Source organism: Diadema antillarum, unplaced genomic scaffold (genome assembly GCF_040938485.1).
Source record: "Diadema antillarum isolate AM-2024a unplaced genomic scaffold, OU_Dant_1.0 seq00001794_RagTag, whole genome shotgun sequence".
In the NCBI taxonomy this organism is placed as follows: domain Eukaryota; kingdom Metazoa; phylum Echinodermata; class Echinoidea; order Diadematoida; family Diadematidae; genus Diadema; species Diadema antillarum.
The window spans coordinates 635,517-660,507 of record NW_027272472.1 but is presented as its reverse complement, the minus strand read 5'-3'; the positions used below and the strand labels follow the sequence as shown (position 1 = coordinate 660,507).

At 39.5% G+C, this 24,991-nt stretch overlaps 3 protein-coding genes across 3 annotated transcripts in view; 1 reads left to right on the top strand and 2 right to left on the bottom strand.

Moving 5' to 3' along the window:
• LOC139712357 (forkhead-associated domain-containing protein 1-like) overlaps positions 1–9,028 on the bottom strand; it is a 30,414-nt gene extending 21,386 nt beyond the window's left edge. The window contains exons 1-7 of the mRNA XM_071624187.1: positions 8,905–9,028; positions 6,693–6,870; positions 6,277–6,480; positions 5,265–5,646; positions 4,652–4,773; positions 3,832–4,080; positions 2,910–3,260 (exon numbers count right to left, since the gene is read on the bottom strand). Of these exons, the coding sequence (XP_071480288.1) occupies positions 2,910–3,260; positions 3,832–4,080; positions 4,652–4,773; positions 5,265–5,646; positions 6,277–6,480; positions 6,693–6,788 (1,404 nt within the window). The 5' untranslated portion in view covers positions 6,789–6,870; positions 8,905–9,028. The remainder of the gene's footprint in view (positions 1–2,909; positions 3,261–3,831; positions 4,081–4,651; positions 4,774–5,264; positions 5,647–6,276; positions 6,481–6,692; positions 6,871–8,904) is intronic.
• Positions 9,029–15,616: 6,588 nt separating this feature from the next.
• LOC139712345 (uncharacterized) lies at positions 15,617–18,616 on the top strand. The gene has a single exon (XM_071624177.1). It carries the CDS (start codon positions 15,617–15,619, stop codon positions 18,614–18,616), a length of 3,000 nt encoding a protein of 999 aa, XP_071480278.1.
• A 4,808-nt stretch (positions 18,617–23,424) lies between these two features.
• On the bottom strand, positions 23,425–24,078 carry LOC139712362 (uncharacterized). Its single transcript, XM_071624192.1, has one exon. The coding sequence runs from the start codon at positions 24,049–24,051 to the stop codon at positions 23,425–23,427; it is 627 nt and encodes a 208-aa protein (XP_071480293.1). The 5' UTR covers positions 24,052–24,078.
• Between the last annotated feature and the right edge of the window lie 913 nt (positions 24,079–24,991).

The following is a 24,991-nucleotide window of genomic DNA, read 5'->3' as shown; positions in this document are numbered from 1 at the left end:
AATCAAACATTGCACACTCAAATCATATATCACATCTCATGAAACAAGTTTTAGTGGTAAGCAAGTGGATAACCTTGACAAAACGTATATTAAGGATCTTCATTGCAAATCTTGCATTATGAAAGTGATGTTCAAATTGAATGCTAATGTATATGTACATGTATCAAAAACTGTATGTGGTTAAGTGTTTTCCCAGATCAGTGTCATACTTAATAAAAAAAATTTTGATAATAATATTGAGCTACACAATTCACACAGTAAACATATACTTTCAAACAAACAAACAGACACATAAGGCCTTTGACAGTGACTCACCACTAGACATACTATGCTATGTACATCAAATAAATCAAAGGTGCATATTATACAGCGTATCAATGAGTCCTGTCATACATATTAAGCAACACTTTTGGTTCTTACTAGACCTACACACTGGTCACTCTTTCAGCACATTAATCTGCAGTTTCCAACACCTGTCCTTTTCAGTATGTCCCTAAACTCTATTATATGCAATATATTACAGGGAATACATCAATGATTGTGTAAAGAAACAAATACTGTAACATAAATTGTACAAAAGACTGCCACCTAGAAAAAAAAAAAGATGATAAACTGCTGATAAAGAAAGTGCAGAAATACTGTGTAGTGCTCCTATTCATGACTTTGTTCCACATTCTGCTGTTGTTGATGGTGTTGTATGCATGCACAGTTCAGAACAACATGAAATTTGTACTCAGCAAAGTCTTCAGTATACATTTCAGTAAGTACCGGAGAACTACACTAAGGATACACAGCTAGGATGCACTGACTAGATTTGTGTACCAGAACAATTTGAACAGATGAGAATATCATCTTTAAGAAAGGGTATAACACAAACATATTTGTATGGGTGCAAAACTGTAAAGATGGTACAAAAAAAAGGTACACAGATAAGATTTGACAAAGGTAATTACACCAACATCAAGTCACCTAAAAACTAATCTACTTGTGATTCCATGTCTGTTCATCATATTTTCTGTTGTCATCAATTTGCAATGTACAGTGCACTCCCATTAAAACAAACATGATTTATGAAATTCTGGTTAGAACGAAGTGAAAATTCAGGGCACAAAATCATCCGCTCTATGTTTTTGTTATTGTTGTTTATTCGTTTGGTTGCAATGAAATTTCGATTATAATGAAAGAAAACTGCCGGTCCTGAGGAATTCGTCATAACGGGAATCCACTCTATGTACTAACAATCAGGCACTACGGCAGCGAAGCAGGTGAAAGTATATCCCGTTGACTTTGATACTGATTAATTTATGAGTGGTTCTCATCAAGTTTAGTGACACTATTATATTTTGTCTGATAAATAGGTTGGTCCGATAAGAGCGTTCCCTACCATTTAGTCATTGTGGAATGCTGTGTGCAGAGTTTGGTAAATGTTTTTCTACTATTGTGAAATAGTGGATTCATTGTCTGAGTAGTGGAGAGAGTCAATGTTTGCTGAGCTACTAAGAGTCTTATCTAAATAGTGACCAGCTTGTGAAATCTAGTCAGGACAAAAGGCAAATACCTTCATCAATTGTCCTATCATGACTACCATGAACACATGCCTACTCATTCTTACCCAGTCCCCCCCCCCCCCACAAAAATATAACACAGATACCCTTGTACCTCAACAAGATAAATACAAAGACGGATAGATAGATAGATGGATAAATAGATAGACAGACAGACGGATAGATAGATAGATGGATAAATAGATAGACAGACAGATATATAAATAGATAGATAGATAGATAGATAGATGGATAAATAGATAGACAGACAGATAGATATATATAGATAGATAGATAGATAGATAGATAGATAGATAGATAGATAGATAGATAGATAGATAATAGAAAATCAGACAGGCATATAGACTGAAATGTAAATGATAAAAGAATACAATGTGAATAATATAGGACTTGTTCATATTCACGGATATAGTTCGGAAATTCAATTTCTTCCCCCTTTCGATGTTAAAGAGAAAGGATCTACAGACAAGCTTTGACATCTCTATATATTCTTTCGTTCTGGAATGTTTGCCATATCTCTGAGTGAACAGTGTAATGGCACATCTCCTTTGTGTACAATGTGTCTTCACTTTATTTCTAGCAAAAACAGAACACTGCAGTATTTACTGAACACAAGAGAAACAGATTGTGGTGATCTTTCTGACAATGAATATGATACATATGACAAAGTAATCAAAGGGATTGGGAAGGGGAGTCCGACTTCGGAAACTTTCTCTGTGCTTTCTACGATATGATTACAAACACAAAGTACGGCATGCAGTGATATGAAGTGTATAAGGGTACAGGAGATAGCTACCATGCACTCAAGCTGCTACAGTGTCTATTACTGAACATCCTATAGCCATGCATTGGCACTTACAGACTTGAGGCTGAAGTATTCAGTATCTCTGGCGAACAGAGTTTTCTGATAACTGGCCAGAGCAGTCTCAAGTTGAGACTGGTAGTGTGTGTTAGTAGGCAAAGTTTTAGAAGAGATAGAGATAGGAAACATGAGGTATGATGGAATGATCAAGTGAATGTAAAAAGAAATCGATTATGTTATGATATGTGAAGAGATTTATAATGATGTATAATATATGATATGAGACATTTAGAACGTACTTGTAGATAGACAAGGAAATATTCAAATGGATACAAGTTGATAAAAGTAGCTAAGGCTCTTTATGAATTCCTGTATAGTATCTTGTGATTACAGTAACACAGACATGAAACCTTTAAATTTTGAAACAAGAAGCACACTTGAGGGTGCTTGACTTATCAGAAACCTGTATTAGACTATGGAAAAACAAAAACATACTTATTAGCTGCGTGAAAGATAAGAAAGAAGTTTGGGCTGGAACTCACATGTTTGAGAGTCACCACCTCCTTACTCCTAGCTGCCAGCTCCTCCTCATGTTTCTTCGTCTCCCGCATCCGGGAGAACTTGGCAGCGAGAGCCGACAGAGCCACCTCCTTCTCTCGCAGCTCTTTCTTCATGAGCTCCACCTCGCCCTTGAGCCGACTGACCGTTCCCTCCCGGGTGGTCAAGTCCCGCTGAAGTTTGGTCATCAGGGCCGAGGTGGTACCCTTCTCTTTCTTCAGTTTCTCCAGCTCCTGCCGTAGGGAGACTAGCTCCCTCTCCCGCTGGTGGAGCAGGGAGCGCAGGTGGGCCACGTTCTCCATGGGATCCGAGCTCTCTGTCCTCATCTTAGACATCTAACGCAAGGATTGGGGTAAAATTACTCAGTTAGGGGTAAAAGTAAATCAAGGCTTGACTGTCCTGATGTAACATAGCTTAGGCTATAGAAGAGCCTTTTCTGGCAAATGGCAAGTGATAGTTATGATTCATTCTGTTAGTTCCAAATGATAGTTGACAGAGAAAGCCAGAGAGTCATATGATTATATTTGATGGTTTCAGGGACTGACATATTTATGCTTCTTTCCTCCTCTTACACCCACATGGTGGTGGACTAATGACTGGAATTATAGTAGATAAGACCACCATTCATTCATAATGCTGCTTCCACCCACCCTTCATGACAATGTAGATGGCCTACATGTATGACAACATGATGAATCTGTCAAACTCTCTCATTAATTCACAGACATAGAATCACAATGCATTTTCCACTACACAGCCCCCCTGCAGAGGAAGGCATCTTTTTGCTCACAAGTCCCCACATGGATGATCTCCAGGCACTCAATTCTATTCTCCAATAAAAAGGATATTTTACGGAATTTAAAATGTAGTATTCAGAGATAGTGACCTCTGTGGCACTCGACTGACCTTTTCCTTAAGGGCATTGACCTCCATCTGCTTGATATTGACTTCCTTTTCCAGGTCCTTCATCCTGGTCAGTGTGGCCGGAGTGGCCAGTGAGGCCTGTGAGGCCTGCTGCTGGGCTTGGTGCAGCTGTACGCTCAGCGACTCAACGTCTGTCCGCAGCTGACCGATCACACCATCCTTCCGCTGAGACTCAGCCTCAAAGACTGCCAGCCGGTTGATCTCATCCCCCATGCGGAGAAGTTTTTGGTCCTACACACAGGCACACATTGGAAGCAAAATACAAATTATATTGTCACATCATATCCAATATCACATTATATTGCACCATTCTGGTCTTCACCACAAACCAAATGTTGTACTGAAGTACAGCATCTTAAATCTTCAGTTTCCCTGGATCAGACTGAACACATATCTTTCACTTGTAAAGGCATATACTGTGAAAGTGGAAATTTTCGCGGTGTTGAAATTTTCGCGCATTTCGCGCAACCAGAAACTAGCGCGAAAATAAAAGCACGCTAATATTTTTGCTTGCCATGTGTTCCAGGACCTGATGGCTTGATTCCGCGGAATTAAAAACACGTAAAACTCTTCTCACTCGGCAGAGCGCAAAAAATTAGTCGCGCTAAAATATCCACTTTTACAATACACCTGAAGAACTTAACTTATCCTTCTTTACATCGATTGCAAGTATGGAACGGCACCTCAGGTAAGAGAGGTATGAAGTTTAATAAGAATTGTTATCCTGAAGTTCATATTTCAGTTTATACAGTGACGACATCCAAAAGTTTTGAAGAGGGTTGGAGAGGTTGAGGGTTATCACCTTTTCATGTGTTGCCATGACTTCTGAAACAGGCGACGCCCTGGTGTTGGGGCTTCCAGCAACTTGCTGTGATGACACCATGCCACGTTGATTACCGCTTCCCACCCAGCCTCCTGTCACCGCTTTGTACACAAAGAAACAAATGACCAATCAGAAAAAAAAAAATATGATGCACTTACAACCCAATTATCAAGAAACTGTGAATTGATACACAGATCTCAAAATAATAGGTAAAAGAGTTGGAACAGATATTTCGGGTTGATTTGATGTTGGCTAATCACTATAATTAATTTCAGATTTAACAATAAAGCAAGTTCATCCATAGCTTGGCGTTATTTTCAATTTCTGAATTAATGTGTGGACATTTACAAAGCACTTTCTTTAGATCACCTTTTCTTTAGATCACCTTTGGTTGAAAACATATTCTTGATTTTAAAGATCTCATATCAAATTTGAAGTTTGACTGCTATCCCCATGCAGACTATCACATTCTGCAAATAAACTGTGGAGAGATTTCAAAAAGATAATGATTTTAACACAACCAACAAAACTCTATAATATTTTAACTGCACATAACATCTTCATAAAAATTTGAAGAAAGAAGAACCTTTACCTCTTCTTGGTGGCAGGGGACTATTGGTAGGACTTTGACTTGAGATATGCACTGAGCCTCCAGTACCAGGACCACTCCCACTACCTCTTCTGGCCCCAGCGCTTGTTGGCCTAGCCCTGGGGGGTCTGGGTACCACCCCTGCCCCTGAAGGCAGACCTCCCCCAGGGCCCTGTTGGGTACCCCAGGCAGTGGGAGCACCAGGGCTACCACTGAGGGATGGGAGGAGTGACTGTTGGGTCTGATTGTAAGCAGCATCACCACCAGCGATGGTAGCCAGATATGGCAGCTGATGCTGGGATGCATCCGAGACTGGGATGCTCTCCTGTACAACTTTCATGCCGGAGCCAGATGTAGTCCGGCCAGGAACGGGTGGGTAGGAGACCTGAAGTTGTAAAACAAAATTATTCACAGCAAAGTTTAGACACTGCAATTTATCTGATATCAACCACGATATTGTTTTGTCATTCTTTATTGTTCTTGTCAGTACCAATGCTTCAACTGCTCTTTGTACAGTTGTACATTGTAAGAACAAACCAGTATTCAAAGAGCCTCACTCATGATTTCTTCAAATACTCCCTATGCCTGCTAATATTTACAATTACCTTGCATATTTGTTATTCTTGCAGATTACTAATTGCAGTGAATGTCATAACCTCTTTTGCAGTACTCTGCATGAATTTGATTGCTTAAAAAATACAACTATCTCAGAGGCAAGCACTGATAAAACAATACTTTCACAATATGGCATACAGAATCACCTACCTACCAGGGTTTGAGACTCTAATGGTTTTGCTGCTAACACTGAATATAGAAAAGATACTTCATTCACTTACTACATAGCAAAAGACAAAGACAAAGGGAAAAGGGCCTCTCGCATGTTACGTCAAGAGCTGACTTCACTGCTGATAATGTCACAATATCCTACAGAAATGGTTTCTGATATCATTAAACAGTGGCAACTTCAACATGAGATTCAAGTAAACAATGTCTACCACACTCTGTTTCACCTCACCTGAGCATCCTCCACCTCCAATTCATGAGGCAACCCTGAGTAACCAAATCTGATAACATCTCCTGGAGCCAACCGCACAGCTGCATTCTGAACACGGCAGTCGTTGACGTATGTCCCGTGTGCTGTGTTCAGGTCCTGAATGACGAAGCAGTTTTCTGCATCACTGTACTCTATCACTGCATGCTGCAATTCTATTGATGGGAGCTGTGGTTTTGGAGAGAGAAAAAAATAATTAAAAAGTCAATGTCTGAAAAGGAAAAATTTCTTACATGAAATATTATTGATTTAAGCAATATCAACACTTAACACTTCTGTCTTTGTGATCAGATTCATTCCAATATATTAGAATAACGTCACAGTTGAAATTAATGTTTCATATGATAATCAAGAACGAAACTGCCATGAAAGTCACTTACAAGGATATTGAAATCACAGTTCTCTCTTCCAACCAGTGTGACGCTCGGAGACAACTGGAAGAGACCGTCAGGACTCCGCAGGAATCCCTTCACCATCTTGTCGAAGGCCGAGTTGAAATGAGTGCTGGATGAGGGTGATGGATCAGACTCCACCAGCTATAGTGTCCAACCTTTCACACTACACAAGAGTTTAAAAAATCAAAAGTTCAGGCATTGTAAGGCTTTTTGGCAGCCTATGACTACTCACAGCAAGAATCTTTTACAACAATGCAGTAAAAAAAAAGAAGAAGTCAAATTCCACTTAGCCCACATAATGCACAATGTAGACCTGTCATTCCTACTTTCAAAGACCTTTTCATGATACACAGATAGGCTCTTTACATCACTGTTACTGGCATGAAAGCTTTAAATGATCAAGATGTTCATGGAATCAAAGACGGTACATCGTTTTTCACTGACGGCCATTTTGAATAATCAGGAGTTCACGCGATCAAAGCGGCAGCTCCGGTTGCGTAAACTCCAATATACCGTCGCACACGCTGCATATAATCTTCGTATTCGGTAAGTTGTAATTAATGAAGATTGTCTTACGACAAAAATGATGTCAAGTATCAAAACTCAATGCGATCGGCATGTTCGCTTTGTATTCGCTTTGTTGCCATGCACCATCCTGATTCCTGGTACAGCCTTTCGCGTTTTTACAGCGACTGGGTACATGCATGGGCTGTGACTCTGTGTAGAGTAAAAGTCCCAATTTTCGGACACTTGGAAAAAGCTTTTTTGCTATATTTGTTCAACTCAAATAATACTCTACAAAATTATATCTGTAGATAATAATGTATGTCAAATTTATATCAATCTACTTTATCCCAATATTGATTTTGTTAAACAGATCACAAAATTTCACAGAATCCCCAAATATTATCACCTTGTCAATTCCCCAAAATTTGGACAGCCTCTCCAAAATTCGGACACGCACGAAAAGTCAATACACATACAAGGCCGCTGAAAAATCCGTGCGCGCCATACCTTGTTGGCGCAAGGTTACATCGGGGGCGTTGCGGCACCCGTTCGTGTCCGAATTTTGGGGACTCTGCACTTGCATTCAGCCCCTGTACATTTATTCACTGCATCGGCACGTACGGGGATTTTTTTTTTCTTTTGTGTTTTTGAGGATACCATCACACTTGAGCTTGCAATAAGCGAAAAATCTTGCAACAGAACGGCGTGATTTTTCGATTTTTATCACTTTTTCAGCGACCCCGATTCTTTACACAGGACCTAATTTGCGTGTGCTTTGGAAAAGTTGCGGCAATTCTGCATTTTTGACGGCAAAATTTGGGATTTTAGATGGATTTTTGGAGGTGACTCAGGCACTTTCCTGTGCTCCTGTGGTGAACGAGTGTGCTAGTATGTGAAACGATGTGATATGCATGTGTTGTGACAGTAGACTTTGCTGCCATGTGATAAGTGGCAAGTGTCCGGATTTTGGAGGCCGGCCGAAAATTGGGGTTCTTACTCTATATACATTGTAGACTAGACCCAGTTAACGTTAGATGAGAGACACAACATGCAGGCCATCATTCATCATTGGGCATCAAGTACATTGTGTAAGTTTGTAACATATGTTTACACGCTGGTTTAACAACACTACAGTTAGGCCTAGGGATTAGTCGTATTACTCGTAACTTCGTTAGATAAACTCTAGTGTAACAACATGTGAATAATTTGTGGGCTCTCCATATTTTCATATTGAGCAATGCAGAATAGGCCTAGATTCTATTTCTTCATTGGAATTCAATTTTATCTCAAAGAATAATAGTTCATCTCCTCAGTGATAATTTCATGCTTATCAATGTAACCGAGTATGGTGCGTGGTTCCCACACTGTGCTGCATTATTTCTACTCATAAATGTGAAGCGAGCTCGTCTCCCCAAGCCAAAGGCTACCTCACTGCAGCAGTGCTGTGGAGTAGCACCGCCATAAACACCGGGCCAGCTCGTTGTCGTACACCACACACACACACCATGCTCCAGCTGCTCACGAGAATACCCACAGGACAGCACAAGAGACCATCGTCTCTACACGCACACATAACAAACGAGCTACCAATACACCATATCGTCACTTTTCTCGGAATGCACTGGCGATAAAAATCACATTTACGATAAATTCAGCACAAATTAATCTCTATCAAAAGAGAAAAACTCACCCAAGATGGTCGCTCTGTATAATTTTTCCCTTCAATACGATCAAAGAGGTAAAACACGCGTTATTTCTTGTCTACTTGACTGGTCCCATTGTAGAATCATTGATCGCTTACCAGCATAACAACGGCATCCAATTATTTGATTGTACACACTGGCTGTGTGCGTTTCTAGGGAAAATAGACATGATCCTCGAAAACCTCGCATGCATCTGTACTAAGCGCCCTCTACGGTGAGTTCTCAATAGTCTCGTCTCGTCCAGCCAGCTCACAGAACTGAGCCAGCTGTCTACGCCAATACTTCAGACAAACACCTGCAAAGGCTCTTCAAAATTTTCAATTTTCAATGTTGTGTAGAATGCATTTGTATTAAATGTATATATATTGTCTGTTGCTGGACCTTGCAGTAACATGGAAAGCGAGCCAGTACTCAACCATTTCACCTCGGGGTAAAGATCTTAGGCCTACCGGTTGAAGTTGAAGTTTTTATCAATCTATATTCACATGTTTACACGACTAACATTACTTGTACGTAACAAAAGACACGTGCATAAATACAGGAAAAATGAGTATAAGATACCAGAAAATAGCATTCATGCTAATCAAGCCCGATATCTGTCTGCAATGGTACAAAGATTCTAAAAACATAATAAAAGTAACAGGACGATTGATACCAGTATTAAAAAAAATCACTGTCTTATTCTTATCATACTGTAGTAGGCCTACGCCCTACACGTATCCACACAGACTCAAGAGTGATACATTACTGTTACTAATGTCGAATCATAGGTTGGCTTAATGTTTCTGCCATTCAAGTTATATTTTTATGTTAAGAATTTGTATTGCAGTTCGATAATTCGACCATAGTATCATTTTTAAAGATCTGCAATTGTTCGTATTCAGTCTTGTTTTAGTAGCTGCAGAAATGAAGAGTTGAATGCAAAAACAAATAGACTTTTTGATTATTTTTTAAGGGTGAGGTTAACATTGAAAGGAGAAAATTAAAAAAAAAGTAATATTACACTCGTTATATTTAACAGGAAATTTTTAAAGGAATTTTTTTAAACTAAAAAATATAGGCCTATAATTCAATAATTGTCTTTGTTTCAGTATCTTTAATCTCAGTATCAGTAAATTATAGAAATGAATTCACTTTTCTTCATCTATACACTTCACTTTCACGTAGGGCCTAACCATGGGTCTAAGGCAGACAAAAGTGATGTTAATTCTCAAGTACACTACCCGGCAGTGTGAAAATATTGATTCTCTCCTCATTTTAGTGGACGGAATTTTGATTCCAGAAACACAACACGCCTAGAAAGAGAAAAGAAAGGAAGGAGAAAAAATGGACCCTAAGAAAAGAAATGAAGAAAAGAGAAAAGTAAAAGTAAAGATATGCTTCATTTGAGGACAAAGGCTAGTGCAATATTTGATGCTCCCTTCTATAGAGTTCCCTTTCAGCCTGCAATATAGGCCTACTCCTATAACGCACCGGTAATGATATGTTATACGAGTATATCATGGGATTATACTGATTGACACTAGGGAGGAGGATGTAAGTTGCACAGTAGTGACAGTGGGCAACGGTTTTATATGAAGACTATTTGTAGACACTCTTTAAAGATTTAGATCTAGACTCTAGATGTAATTCGTTTTGGGCTATACATTTTTGATGAATTTTGGATGTCCGCGGCAGGGTTTGAGCCATTATCATGTTTGGTGTCTGCGCAAGATGAACTCAACTGAGTCAATGACCTCATTGGTTGATTGACCAATTAAATCACATAATTCCACATCAATATTAATTATTGTACAAAGTTAGAGAGAGAGGGGGGGGGGAGGCGTAGGGATCGAGGGAGAAAAATGCCTATGGATCGAAGGAACTTCGGGATTAAGGGACGTCAGGAATGAAAAGAAAGAATAATTGAAGACACGCCGCACTATAGGTTCATTTATGCTGAGGTAATCTGAGTCATAAATCTGGTATTGTCATCTATTGGTCTCTCCCTTGCTGCTCTTGTTTTCAAAATTATTTCTGTTTCTCTGTTTTTTATGTTTATTTTTGTTCCAGCGTAATAGTCACTCCACTCTCCCACGTATAGGCCTAATCCCACATCTTTCTAAACTATATACATTGGATCCTTATCCAAGCAAGAATTAAGTTTAAAATGCACCCATTGACATTCCAAGGTACAGCACCTGATTATTTTCAGCACATCGTGCATAAAAATAGATATACGTCCCTCCTGTAGTTCCCATGCAGTCATATAAATCATATTCACGGAGCTCGCTCCTAAGCAGACGCACTTGGGCCGAGCCTTGGAATCTCCTTGACCTATTCAAAGTTTGAAGCGCAGGCAATCACTCGCTGTGGACCAATATATCCAAAACACATCTTTTCGTTGAGGGTAAAAAAAATACAAACAAAAACCGTACATAATTATGCGAAAATTAAAATAAGTGCTTCCTTGATGATATTTCTCTGCTCTTCTCCAAAATATTTCTTGCTTTACCTATCTCTTCATCTATCACTGCCACTAGGCCCCCGTTTGATCTGTTGAATTTGGAGTTTCCCAGTGCATGTTGATATTTGAACATTGATTGTTGTGTTTTCCGAGACCTAGGCCTAAATGATTTGCGTGTTATCTCCTGATCCTTATCTGTTTATTCCTATTTCAGAACATGAAGGGAATGAGTTCTCTTATGTAATATTTTACTACAGATATTTATCTAGTTGCTATTTTCTATCGTCTTTGTTGATGTCGTTTTTTAATGAAACCAGTTGCCCGGCGTCCGTAATGTTGTGCTAGGCGTGCAGCGGTTGGTGGGAATGCTGGTAGAGAGGTCAAAGAGATGGTGTCATCGAGGAGGTGTATGAGAGAACCTCATACCTCCTTGGTGTCATCTCTTTGGGATGGGCACATAGAGATGTATACGTGTTCTTAGTATATATCTCTATGGATGGGCACCACTGGCACGCACAGAATAAACAATGATATGCATGATCAGGGGGGGCATTTCATGAAGCAATTTGTCAGATATTTCGTCAGACAAACTGTTGAAAGCTACTGAAATCCTTGCTTCTGATTGGTTGAAAGCAAATTTTGTCCGACAAGTTGTCTTACAAAATGCTTCATGAAATGCCCCCCAGAAAGCGAGCGCACGCGGTGTGCGTGATGCACTTTCGCGAACCCACGATTCAGATTACGCAATGTACTGCACACACACAACAATCCATCGCGCTCAAACTGATCTGTATTATCGTAAGATCGAAGGAAGTTTACTGACAATATAGTAAGTAGAAATGTTTTGCTTGTCATGTATATTTCAAGACATCGCACTCTGATATTTTTTTCCTTAAATCTTGTGTTGCCCGTGTGACACCTCGTAATTTACTCATAAATAAGCAGTATAGTAGGCACAGAATGCAGGCCTAGAAGTTTTCTAGTACTAATACAAAACGATAGGAGCCTACTCTACTGTAGTCCGGGGCATAGAGATACGAGTAATTAAGCGTTGCAAACGAACCTCATCTAACGCTCCCAGTATTTAACGAGTTAGGACTAATCAATGACCGTTCTCTACTTAATTGTAGAATACCTCACCACTCCTTTGTTTGAGGGCATACTCCTGAAATAGGCCCCATGGCCCCACCACTGCGTGTCCATATTACTAGTCTCGTAGTCATACTACGGACCACGGTGGCTTGCCAATTGCCTGTTTAATTACTCGTGAATTCAGTGCCCCACCACCATCCACCACACCATCAAGCCAACACAACTCCAAGGCATCATTATTGTGCCGTTCATTATCAGTACATAACAATAAACTACGCACGGCGGTGGGGCTGTCTTTCGCAGTATATGCCAACTGTATGCCGGGACTCATGAATGCGGCCCCACCAAATTAATGGGAGAGTGATACAGCCGCTAGCCGCGGGGCCGATTTCCACAGGCACAGCATAGATAGCATCTTTTTCCTCCCTTTCTCCCGTTTTTTTCTTTGGTCTTCAACCTTTTAAAATTTATTCTCGGAAGGACTGCTTAACATCCCTAGACTAATTCAACGGCCAATCCAACCATAAATACAAGTTTTACAACCCTAACCTAACCTTGCTTGCTAACGCATGGGTGCACGTGCACTGCGATGGGACCGATTTCACAAGTTTGCCTGTATGAGATCGTTCGTTTGTCAGCCAACGATCTCAAAACGCATAGAAATATTACATCATGACATGAACGTTGTCCTCCGATTACCATGCCAGCCATCTGCTAAATTACATCTACATGTACTTGGGTAAATTACCTTGCGGCTGCACAGAGTACTGTATGTAGCGTAGTTCTGACAGTTGGTCAACCAAGCCAACGATCTACAAAGTGTGCTTGTTGTGTGCATTGGCCAGAGACTTCAATTCACCGTGTAGGTTCGTTGGTTTGTTGGCCAAAGTCAAGACTTCCCACAATGCAGGGTGCGTGCAACCATGCAATTAGCAAGCAAGGTCAGGGTAGTGTAGGGTTGTATTTATGGTGGAATTATGGACAGAAACTTCACATTATACTGTCATTTCATGAGTTGGGTGCTATTTGCGACTTTAAAGACACGCGAAAATATTGACTCTGATCCCAATTTATATGAATTTGATGTATATGTATGGATTTTCAGTTCAGAACTTGACTCCACAATTGGGAATTTAACCGCTTTTGAAATTGTTGGGAGGTCCAGATTCATGAAAATTTAGACTCGCTATGTTACATGTATAGTATATGATGTAGTACAGTATGCATTGTACTTTTTTACGATCGTTGCTCGATAATATTTTTAATAAAGTTCTTGGTATAAGTAGGGTGAGTATGGGCTTCTTTTTTATATCAAGAATAGATTTTATTTTCATTTAATTAGGGCACTTAGAAGATAATTTCCATATCATTTCATATACCAGTACAAATTTGTACTGTATCTTTAATGGCACAAGACATTTGTTCCTTTATTACAACCCTTCTTATTCTCAGGTATGCTCTCACTACGTACATGTACAATGTACATTGTACATGTAGTATGCAGACTATGCGATATTTAAGAGCTACACTATGTTTAATGTGACCGTACATCACAAAACAAACAAAAAGTTGCAGGCAGTGATTTTGTGTGAGGACTGAAAATAGGTGAAATTGGTCACCTAAGCAATCTTGAGTTTTTCATATTTTCTGAAAGAACAAATCTTCTACATTATGTTAAAGTTTGGGATCGTAAAAAAGCAGGAACTTGTGTTTTCAGCAGTCTTTCTCACACTTTTTGATGGAATAGTGTGATTGGGTGTTTCTGATAGAGCCCTCTTTTCATTTCTTAAAAACCCTGTCCATACTCTTCACTTTCAGATCTGATAACTTTGAAAGAGTGATGCTACTGCATTGAAAGTTGGGATTAATCTTCTGCAGAATGTGTTGATGAAGCATGCTTGATTTTAGCTTAATCTGATGACCCCTTCATTGTTATTGCTCCAATGGTCAACATCCTCTTTTTTGTTCCATTCATTCCACAGCTTGCATGTCTTGGTAAAGATCAAGCGCTTGAATAGACCCTGTACTTCAGAACCTGTTTTCTCAGTTCACACTTTCCAGAGTGTGTCCTTTCTTTCCAATGTTTTGATAGGTTAGGAGAATCCATTTGAATTGAGTTATACATCATTTTAAAGCTTAGAGTCTGCCCTTTCAGAATCTGCCCTTAACCAATAATCCATGTCTGGCGACTTTTTCTTTGTTTTTTGGTGCAGGGTCACACATGCACTTTTCCTGTAAGATGTGTGTTCTTCAAAAATCAAATGTGCACACATCCATATATATGGAAATCATATCATAATTTGAGTCGATTTCATCAATGCTCAACTTTTAGCAAAAAACAGTAGTCGTCTGCTACAGTGTATATTTATGACTTGGAAATGATATTACTTTATCTACTGTCACAACTGTGCATGCTAGTCATCTAAACAATTCCTCAATGGAATAGTGTGTCGGCATTAGTGGCCTAGATTTGTGTTTATTTTTATTATGCTAACCCGGAAAATTACTTTGATCGATAGATAAGAGTTTTCCTATCAGTGTATGATTTGTTCTTTGTCTTTATCAAAACTGCATGCATTTTTGTCATTAATTTTACTTTCTTCCAACGCAGTAGTGTGCTAGTTTTGCCATAAAATTTGTATGAAAACATGTTGTAGCCATCAAGGCTGAGCTTACTAGATTTTGACCCCATTTTGGAGTCCTTATACCACATAAAAAATGAATTTGAAAGAATTTGTATGAGGTTGTTCATTGACTTTTTGTACAGTACTGCCCCATTTGGTACTTTGTGCTGATCAGTGTAAGAAATTATATTGTTTTCTGCATGTTCACCATCCTAATTTTTACTGTCTTCATGACTTCTTTGATTGCAGGTCATGGACAGGACATCAGGAAATGTGCCATACATGTGTGGCGTCTGCCTTATAACATTTTCACATCATGAGGACTTGAAGCAGCACACAAAGATGCACACCAGGTTAAATCCATGCGTAAAATTAGGGAGAAAGTTGCCCATCAATGTTAAGCGTCGTCCTCGCATTGAAAGTTATGAAGTGACTCAACGTCGACCAGATGACATATCAGAAGGTAATGAGAAGCAGAAAGTGCCAAGTATGGAAAGTCAACAACATGTAAATTCTACAAATAGTCAGACAGACACGATGGAGACAAGACGTACGTCTGACATGCACAGCATTGACACACCGGTGTCTGCGGACAGAGATAGTGAATCAGCTAAACATACGTCTGACATGCACAGGGTTGATACACCAGCATCTGCGGACAGAGATAGTGAATCAGCTATCTACTTTTGTAATGGATGTGGAGAAATGTTTGACTGCAAGCAACACTTGAACAAACATGTGGAGGGCCACCACAAAACGTACACATGCAGACTCTGCAGCAGCAGCTTCACAGGAATTTACTTCTTACAGCACCACATGGCTGTTCACGGGGAAAGGGAGAAACCTTTCGTCTGTGGAATCTGCGGGCGGAAGTTCAGCAGGAAAGGGATGCTGTTGCAACACCTTCTAGTATGCAATGCTCAAGCAAGAGAGAATCTGCAGCATTATGTAAACCTGGATTCTTCACATCCCCAAACGAGCAAACATGATGCCAATCTATCCCAGGAGTCAAGAGAATTCCATCCTCCTGCTGTGGCTGTAGACACTACAACTACAGGGGACATTTATAGTGTAATCCAAGTCAAAGTTGAAGATGATGTGTGTGCACATGAGAGCTATGGAGATGAGATTACATCAGGTAGTGTTGCAGATAAGTTAGAGGCAACCGAAGTATCCTCCTCTGGTAGACCAGCAGAGTTGGATGAGCTGCCCCCATCATCATCAGAAGAGAATGAGTATCTTCCAGATGATACCATGATTCCAAGTAGTATTGAGGACACCGCCCAACATTTGGCAGCTGCCACCTATTCAGATTCAAATCAGAAGTCTTCTGTAGATGTATTTCACCAGTCACGTGAAGCGTCTGCTCTGCTCTATGATCACTGGACATTGATGTCAGATCCTGACAATCGCCCCAGAAGCAAGAATCCCAGCCAAGCACCACTTTGCTTGTCACAGGATATTGGGGCTACTTATGCACGTCAGCACCAACAAAGTGATCCCATTACTGAAGTGCAATCATCTCCAACCAAACTGGTAAGCATCAACAGCTCAACTCCTCGCCAGCCTTCTCTGAGTAAGGTCTGTCATGAATCTTTAGATGCCACTGGAGATTCCCAGCAGCAATTGCAGTATTCCAACCAGTACTCTACAGACAATGGTTGTGGTCCGAGAGAAGTTGATCTAAACATCCTCAGGAAGAACATGAGATGTCCAGAGGATGAGACGCGAGGTGATCCTGCCAAGGATGTTGGTTGTGATCAGAGGAAAAGGGTGGTACAGGGTTATGAGATTCAAGACAGATTTGAGAAAGACAACGGACATAATGAGATTGTTTTACAAACTGCAGATAGTATGTTTTATGCCTGTGAGATGTCACCTTCAAGCTCCACTGAGACCGATGCAGCTGCTTCTGTGGACAGCACCGAGCCACATGTAGAGTCCACATATCATGATGGTATTGTAAAACTCTCTGATCCAGCTAGAAAAAGCAGATGCAATTCAAAGAATTTTGTGTGCATGATGTGTCATAGAGTCTTTCCAAACAAATATCTTCTGAGCAGACATATGCGAATGCACTCGGCTGAAACACCCTATAACTGTTCTCTCTGTCCGAAAAAATTCAGGTGGGAAAGCTCTTTGAAAGCACATTTGCTAAGTCATAAAAGAAAGCAAACACCAAAGGAGCTCACCAAAGGGAAGCAAAGGACACCAGGGAGAACAATTCTTTGCAATATTTGTGGTAAAATGAGCGCAACACAGGCTTCTCACACTAAGCATATGCGTCTACACACTAATGACAAGCCATATATCTGTGAGCTATGCCCCAAGAGGTTTATGTGGCATAGCTCAATGCTAGCCCATTCAAGAAGCCACACCAGAGGGAGGACTAGAATAATTTCAAATCAAAAAGGAGAGACACAACACGGAGCAGATGGTATGGCCAATGCCACAAACACATTGGTTGTAGAACAGCAGTCACCCTCTGCCAACAAACACGTCACCAAAGATGAAGCTGCATCTAAAGATACTCTCTGTGTGCCTCTTCCAGCTCAGGAGGCTGCAGAAGCTTTTCCTCCAAAATCTGACCAAGACCTAGCTGCCAAGAGCGATTTATCAGCAGTGGAGGGGAGAAAGTTGGAAACCACAGCAGGCCCTGGTTGTGAGCGACAGGTAACTCTTCCTTCCCAAACTAAAAGTGGACTGGTTTCACAAGGCTTTCAGTGTAACTTTTGTGACAAAGTAAGCATGACTAAGCATAAACATAGGAGACATGTTCGTCGCCACACCGCTGACTTTCCGTACTCCTGTAAACTCTGCCCCAAGAAATTCAAGTGGCACAGCTCCCTCTCAGCTCACTCCAAGAGTCATGCAACTGGGAAGAGGAGCAAGATGACTACCAAGGTTCCCGATTCTCCGCAGAAAGGCTTCAAATGTCACATCTGCAACAAAGTGAGCCGGGACAGCTCCCGCCACAGAAGACACATGCGGCTGCACACTGGTGACACGCCTTACTCCTGCCATCTATGCCCCAAGAAATTCAAGTGGTGTAGCTCCCTAGCTGCTCACTTCAAGAGTCATGAAAATGAACGACTGAGAGGACAGGTCCATGAAGGTCATGAATTGACAGCAGGAAATAATGTAAAGGGAAAGGACACCGGCAGTGGAATCAACCGTGATGATGAGGATGGTCTTCAAAACATAGCATCAGACAGTGATGCACCTTTCAGAGCCGTTTCAGATGAGGAAGGCATGTCCAAGGCAGGACAGCATGAGGAAGACAGTGATATGATCAGCTCCAGGGATGTGACGTCAGTCTCTAGGTCGGGCAGTGAGGACATTTCCCAGCATCCGGTTTGTGACATTTGTCTGAAACCTTGCTTTAGTAAAAGGAAACTCAAAGAACACATGGCAAGCCATGATGAGCCTTTTGCATTCTCCTGTGATATGTGTGGGCGAAGGTTCAAATGGCTGCACTTCCTTGAGGTACACAAGAGGAGCCACATGAGGGATAGGGAAGATGAAGAGAAGAACTGATAGAGGTGGGATTTGAACACAGGAAAGTTCAATGTCACAACTGTTAATGATCTCCTAGAATATCATGTCTGCTAAAATTCATCTACCAAATGACTATTACAATGTCTATGATACGGTTTTTCTTCATTTTCTGACAAAAATTACTCCCCAAACAGGCAGTCAGTGACAAGAATTATTTTCAAAGTTTTCTCTCATTTTGTAAGGCATCTGCAGGTGTATGTTTACAAAGGGAAAAGGTTGAACTGTCCTGTGTATTTCACACTTTTTTGTGATGTCTTTCATTTTTGTAATCTGTATTAAACAATTTAGAACTTTTGGTTACAGCAAACTGGAGCAGAATCAGTCATCTACTATGCTATTTCATTTTAGAAGCATTACAATCGTAAGCTTGAAGCTGATGTTAGTACACATACTGTATTTAAGACTTCCTATCTGCCATCATCATGTATTCAAAGCTCATAATAATGGGAACAAGTTGTGGACTTATGGGAATGGCCCTCCAGTTACTCAACAGCTGTACCATTTGCTCCATGTAGGCCCATACTACATATATGATCTTCATGCTGTGACAGAAGGTTTCTCCTATGAGATGGTCCAAGCATACAATCAAGTTTTTATCTCGTATAAAGTTAAAGGGAAATTCCAAAATAGTTAAAAGTTAATTTGAAAAGAAAGAGTAAAATGTTTGAAGCATGGCAGTAAAGAATTGATCAAAATCAGCTGAGAATTGGGGATATTATGATGTAATGAAGTTGTTGGTGTTTTTTTTTGGGGGGGTGGCAAAACAGTTCACCTCCACATAGTGTAGGATTTATTATTTTTGTATTACTGGTTGTCTCTTTCATTTATCTGTCTACTGTATCACTTACCTTTTCATATACTGTACAATGTACATTAGCTTCTGAACAGTTTTTGGTTATGAGGCAAGCTAATGGGATTATGTTTTTGTCATGAGGTGAAAGGTCACAGAACAGTGGTTATAGTCAATATCAGATATTTCATGTCATACAGCAAAATAACATCTGGAATGTCGTCTTTTTATGTCCCTCTTCACCTCAGAATGGGCCACTAAATTGCATGCTAAATCAATGGCGGATTATTAGTGTGGTACATCTTATTACTGTACTACTACTATGTGTAGTGCATTATCATTACACTGCATCATTATGTTATCAAGCCAGGTCACTGTGTATAACATGAAGTATTATTGATCACAGTTCAGTTTCAAGGAAGTGATAGTCAGAGATAAGTGAGAGGTTTGTTTTGTCAACTCTGCTAAGATATCAAATGCACAGGCAATCTCTGTTGAATTAAATGGGTCTAGGGCAATTACCCCCTGGGCAATTACCCCGGACCGTTCCCCTGGCCCTAATCCTAATCCTAATCCTGAACCTAATCCTATGCCTAACCCAAACTCCTAACCCTAAACCTAACCCTAACCCTAATCTTAACTCTTACCTTACCACTAACCAGTATTTAGCCGGGGGGTAATTGCCCTCTGGGGATAATTGCCCAGATACGGATTTAAAAGTTAACTTGAAAAGGTGATATGATGAAGATGGTATTAGAATCAGATGGGTTAAGTTTGTATTTAATTTCTTTTGTTTGTCAAGAAACATTGTTTACTTTCCTTTTTTTTTGCCTCTTGTAACAGAGAAAATATCTGTGTAAAAAAAAAAGAGAGAGAGATTGGTCTATTGTTACATGTATTATTTATCCTGACAACAGCTAAGATTATGTTAACCCGTTGAGGATGAGTCCCAAGTACACTTGGGGAGGGGTCTATGGGAAATGGGTGTCAGTGTGGTACATAAGTGTGGTACATATTAGTGGCTTACTAAGAGCAGAACTACTGGATAAACAGCAAAACTGTTTGAAGACCTACAATATCTTAATTGATACCTGTATGTCAAATGTCTTGAGTGAACTCTTATGTGGATCCCATTTTCATATTTTTCTTGAAAACTAGTGACTGCCTGGGGTTTGACCAAATTTGGTGGGGCTGGGGGGGGGGGGGGGGGGCAAAGGCATGGTCAAATTACCCAAAATGATCTCATTTTCATCATCTTCTTTAAAAGCACTGGTGACTGAATTTTTACTTGGAACCAACAACATACATTGCACATGAATAATTATGTACTGAGCTGTCACCATGAATTAGCAGCACTTGATACGACATAATTCTATGCATGTCTGAGGCTGTAATTTTGTGCGTGACACGCTGTTTGACTGTATTAACGAAAAATGGATAATGATGTACATATGATCATGGTTTGAATAGAATAGAGGTGAGTAGGGCACATTGTACTCAGTTTCTGGTGTACAGTCTACAGCCTTGGGCGGATCCAGAAATTCTGTACAGAGGGGGCTCACGCACCCATCCCCCGTTTTTTTTTCTTTTGTTTTATCGCAAAATTAAAGTATATGACATGCCTACAAGCATTACTTGTCATTGGAGTTGATACATAAGTAGGCCTACAGTAGTAAACTAGATGTACAAGGTGTATTAGCTAGGCACCATATGCACTTCAGATTAAAGTAATTGATTGCTTATAGAGAGTTATTTCCAAGTCTTATGTATTGAAAAAAAATGACTAAACTAAAGAGAAGTACACTGTATTCCAAAAGCAAGATAGCAAATGAGGCTCTTAGTAATGTCATATCTTTTAATGAAAAGTCATTATGTGATTTTTAATTTTAAGAGTTTCAGAGCCCTGTGTGTGATTATGTATTTCTATGTACATCATTATATTATTTTTAAAAAAAATATATAAATCTGAAAGTCTGTCGAAGTTCTTTTTTTATCTGTTCTCGAGTGTGCACGACCAGAGAGAATGAAGAGATTTTCAGTCCAAATACACGTTGCTACAGTGCAACATAACAAAGTTATGTACACATTTATTGTGAGGAAGAACACCTGCATTGTTTGGTATTAATTATGCAATGTAGCAGGCCAACATGTATGTTTATTGACAAAAAAGAGACGGCACACACACAGGATATATATATATATATATATATATATATATATATATATATATATATATATATGTGTGTGTGTGTGTGTGTGTGTGCGTGTGTGTGTGACTGTGTGTGTACATGGTACATGTCCTTCATCGCACTATATATATATATACAAGTACATGTGTATGTATGTACATGTACATGTATATATACATGTATTACCAAGAGGAGTGTATGACAAATAATATGAAGTATGATTGCAAAATGACTTAAGAGCCATTTTCAAACATTTCGGAAATTAGTCCATCATCAGATCAAATGAAATCTTCCAAATAATACATAGTTATGTTACCTGTTACATAACAAAGGAAACTATTGAATTAGTGGTTTAAATTATCTAATATGTTCCTATTATTTTTGGTTTTGCAGCTTTAATCACAAATGTCTCCGAATTAACAAAAACAAAGTTGATTGATTTTGCAAGAAAGTGTTCATATATTCTCGTACTAGTACTCTAATATTCTCACTTCCCTCTGTGACACAAAGCAGTATAGAATGTTTTTCGATAATGTTTACATGCAGGTACACTGTTTCCTCATCTCAATTTACCTTCACATTACCAAAACTATAGTTCTTAGTCATACAACCTATCAAACTTGGAATGCAATGTGTATATGAATTATACAGTGTATATTACACAGAGATTCATGAAACGAGTTTTGTCTAGTAATATAGGAGTAATATATTTGTATATATATATATATATATGTGTGTGTGTATATATGAAGAGTTTGTTCGCAAAAACCGATAAGTCCATATTTGCCAAATGGAGATATTTACGATTAAAGGTCAAGAAAAATAAAGAGAATAAGAAAAATTTTGCTTCTGTTGACCGTAACTTTAAAAATGTACCTTTATATGTAGTGACCAATATATCATTTAAAAGGTATTATTTTGTACTTTATGACAGAGACCGTACTTCAAAATCTTCAAAAATGGACTTATCGGTTTTTGCAAACAAACTCTTCATATATATAAATATATATATATATATATATATATATATATACATGTATATAATTTACACTGTATATTTGTGTATATTATGCACATGAATGTGAATATGTATTGATATATGTATATTTTACAACGGACCACATAAACATTAAGCAAAACCTAGTTCTGTATAATATATTTTTCTTTATTAGAATATGTAGGTGCCTACACACTTCTATTGGAAGATTTGAGTTTAGAAATATGACATGTCCCAACAATTTGTATAACCGTGTAATGATTACGTGTATACTCACAGTGGAAAATTGAACAAATTTAGTCACTTTTGTTAGATAGTCTCATGATATAGTAACCACGTTTTTTTTTTTTTTTTGTATGTGTTTAATCGCAGTGCATTACGAAGGTACATTGTACATTGTATTGTCAATGAAGCACCAGCCCGTGCTTGGCTTGTAAATAGCATTGTGCAGACGCGAGTGCAAGTTACTGTACTCTGCAATTGTAGTTATTTGCGTTGATGTTGCAGTTTAAATTTTGTGAAGATGCATGCACAATAGAATAATCTCACTTTGAGATTTGCTGCTGTTTGCACTGTGCACAGCATTTTGTGCAAACTGCGAATGTAGAGTTGAGGATAAAACCTGACTGCGTCAATAATACGTCCGTCATTTTTTTTTTTCTTTAATCTCGAGAGCATGTTGTTGGTGTATATTTTCCCAACTTGTATGAACTTAGCGTACTATAGTTAGGCTATATCTCGCTAACAAGTTTCGTAGTCTGTGCTATGTACAGCCTTTGAATTCATCAATACATTGTATTCTTAAGATTTTTCAATCAAGCAGTTCTTCCTCGAACGTAACGTCACCAATGTTCTCAAAGTCGTCATCTGCGCGTCGCGCTGTGGATGGAGAGCGCCCTCCGCGGCGGGCTTGCTCCTTCCCCTTGGCCACTCTCTCCGTGCTCCTCCTCTTGAAGGTCTGCCAGCCCTGTTCGAGGAGCTCATCTCGCTTCGCGTCCTCCACTTCGATTTGGTGCCTCCTGCACAGGAGGTCGATGGCCAGCAGGAGGAAGAACGAGAGAATGAGAAGAATACCGACCGCCAACGCCCACGCAGTCCGAGGTGATATCAACGTCCGGAACTGCGCGCATTCTTGGGTCCCGATTCCCGCAGTAGTGTGTGGAGCCACGCATACTTGGAACCGAGTGTTGTCCTTGAGTCCAGTCAAGGTTGCACCAGTCCCGTTGCCCGACACATTGAATGGAGTACACTCGTTGCAATCTACGCTGATTTCAAACCCGAGGATGATAGCGCCATCAACGGTGATATCCCAGTCGATCTTTGCACTGCTGTGTCCTATGTTTGTCACAAAAACGGATTGGGCTGATGCGGTTGTCGAAAGCCGCACAAAGACTGCGAGTGAAACTAGCACCAAAGTCCTCATCATTTTGGATGACATTGTTTGTTACGTCATCGCTTCGCGAAACCTCTCGCTCTTGTTACGTATTACCCTGTAAAAAGAAAACAAAAACAAAGCAAAACAAATGTCACACCAAAACAATCACCTTTGAACATGTACGTTTGCATCATAAGCCCTACTATAGTCAAAAGGAAACAATTCACATTATTTATGCATTTGGTAGTGTCAAACACACAGGACCAGATCTTATCAAAGTATTAACTGCATAATGTATAAGTCAAAGGAGAGTATAGTTATATTCATGTACGCATTTAGCAGTAAATCGATGATTTTGAAATTGTACATTTTACTGGCGCTAGAAATAATTTTAAACTTTCAGAAACATAAGGAGCTCATGCAGCTGAACTGCTATATCTTTCAAAGTTAATTGCAGATATTATGTCGCATCGTAATAATGATAAATAATAATAATGATACAGGGTGTTTATAATGCACCAATTCCACATAACCAATGTGCTCAAGGCGCAGTAGAAAAAGTGAGTAATACACAAACATGCACATGAAAATGAATGCCTCAATAATGATGATGGAAAAAAAAATCATAACATGAATTCTACTGAAAAACTGAAGATATTATGTCGCATCATGACTGTATGAGAGAATGAACAACACATTTTAATGAGATGTTCGTCTCAGAGTGGGTTGCTAGGATACGAGAGACAGCGTGCCACTTCTCTGAGGTCACTTCATCCTTACTAACTGACGGTGAGCAAGGACGATGATTGCTTCCAACAATATCATCAGATGGTGAGAATGTTGCTCATGCGATTTACACCCGAAGGAGGAGATTGTCGCATTATTCTTTCCTTATAGGTTATTGATATTCAACAGAAACACAAACATTTCTTGTGCTAAGCCCTTACGGAATAGAGAAAATATGTTGACATCCATGAAGATTAGATTACATTGCTAAAATGTA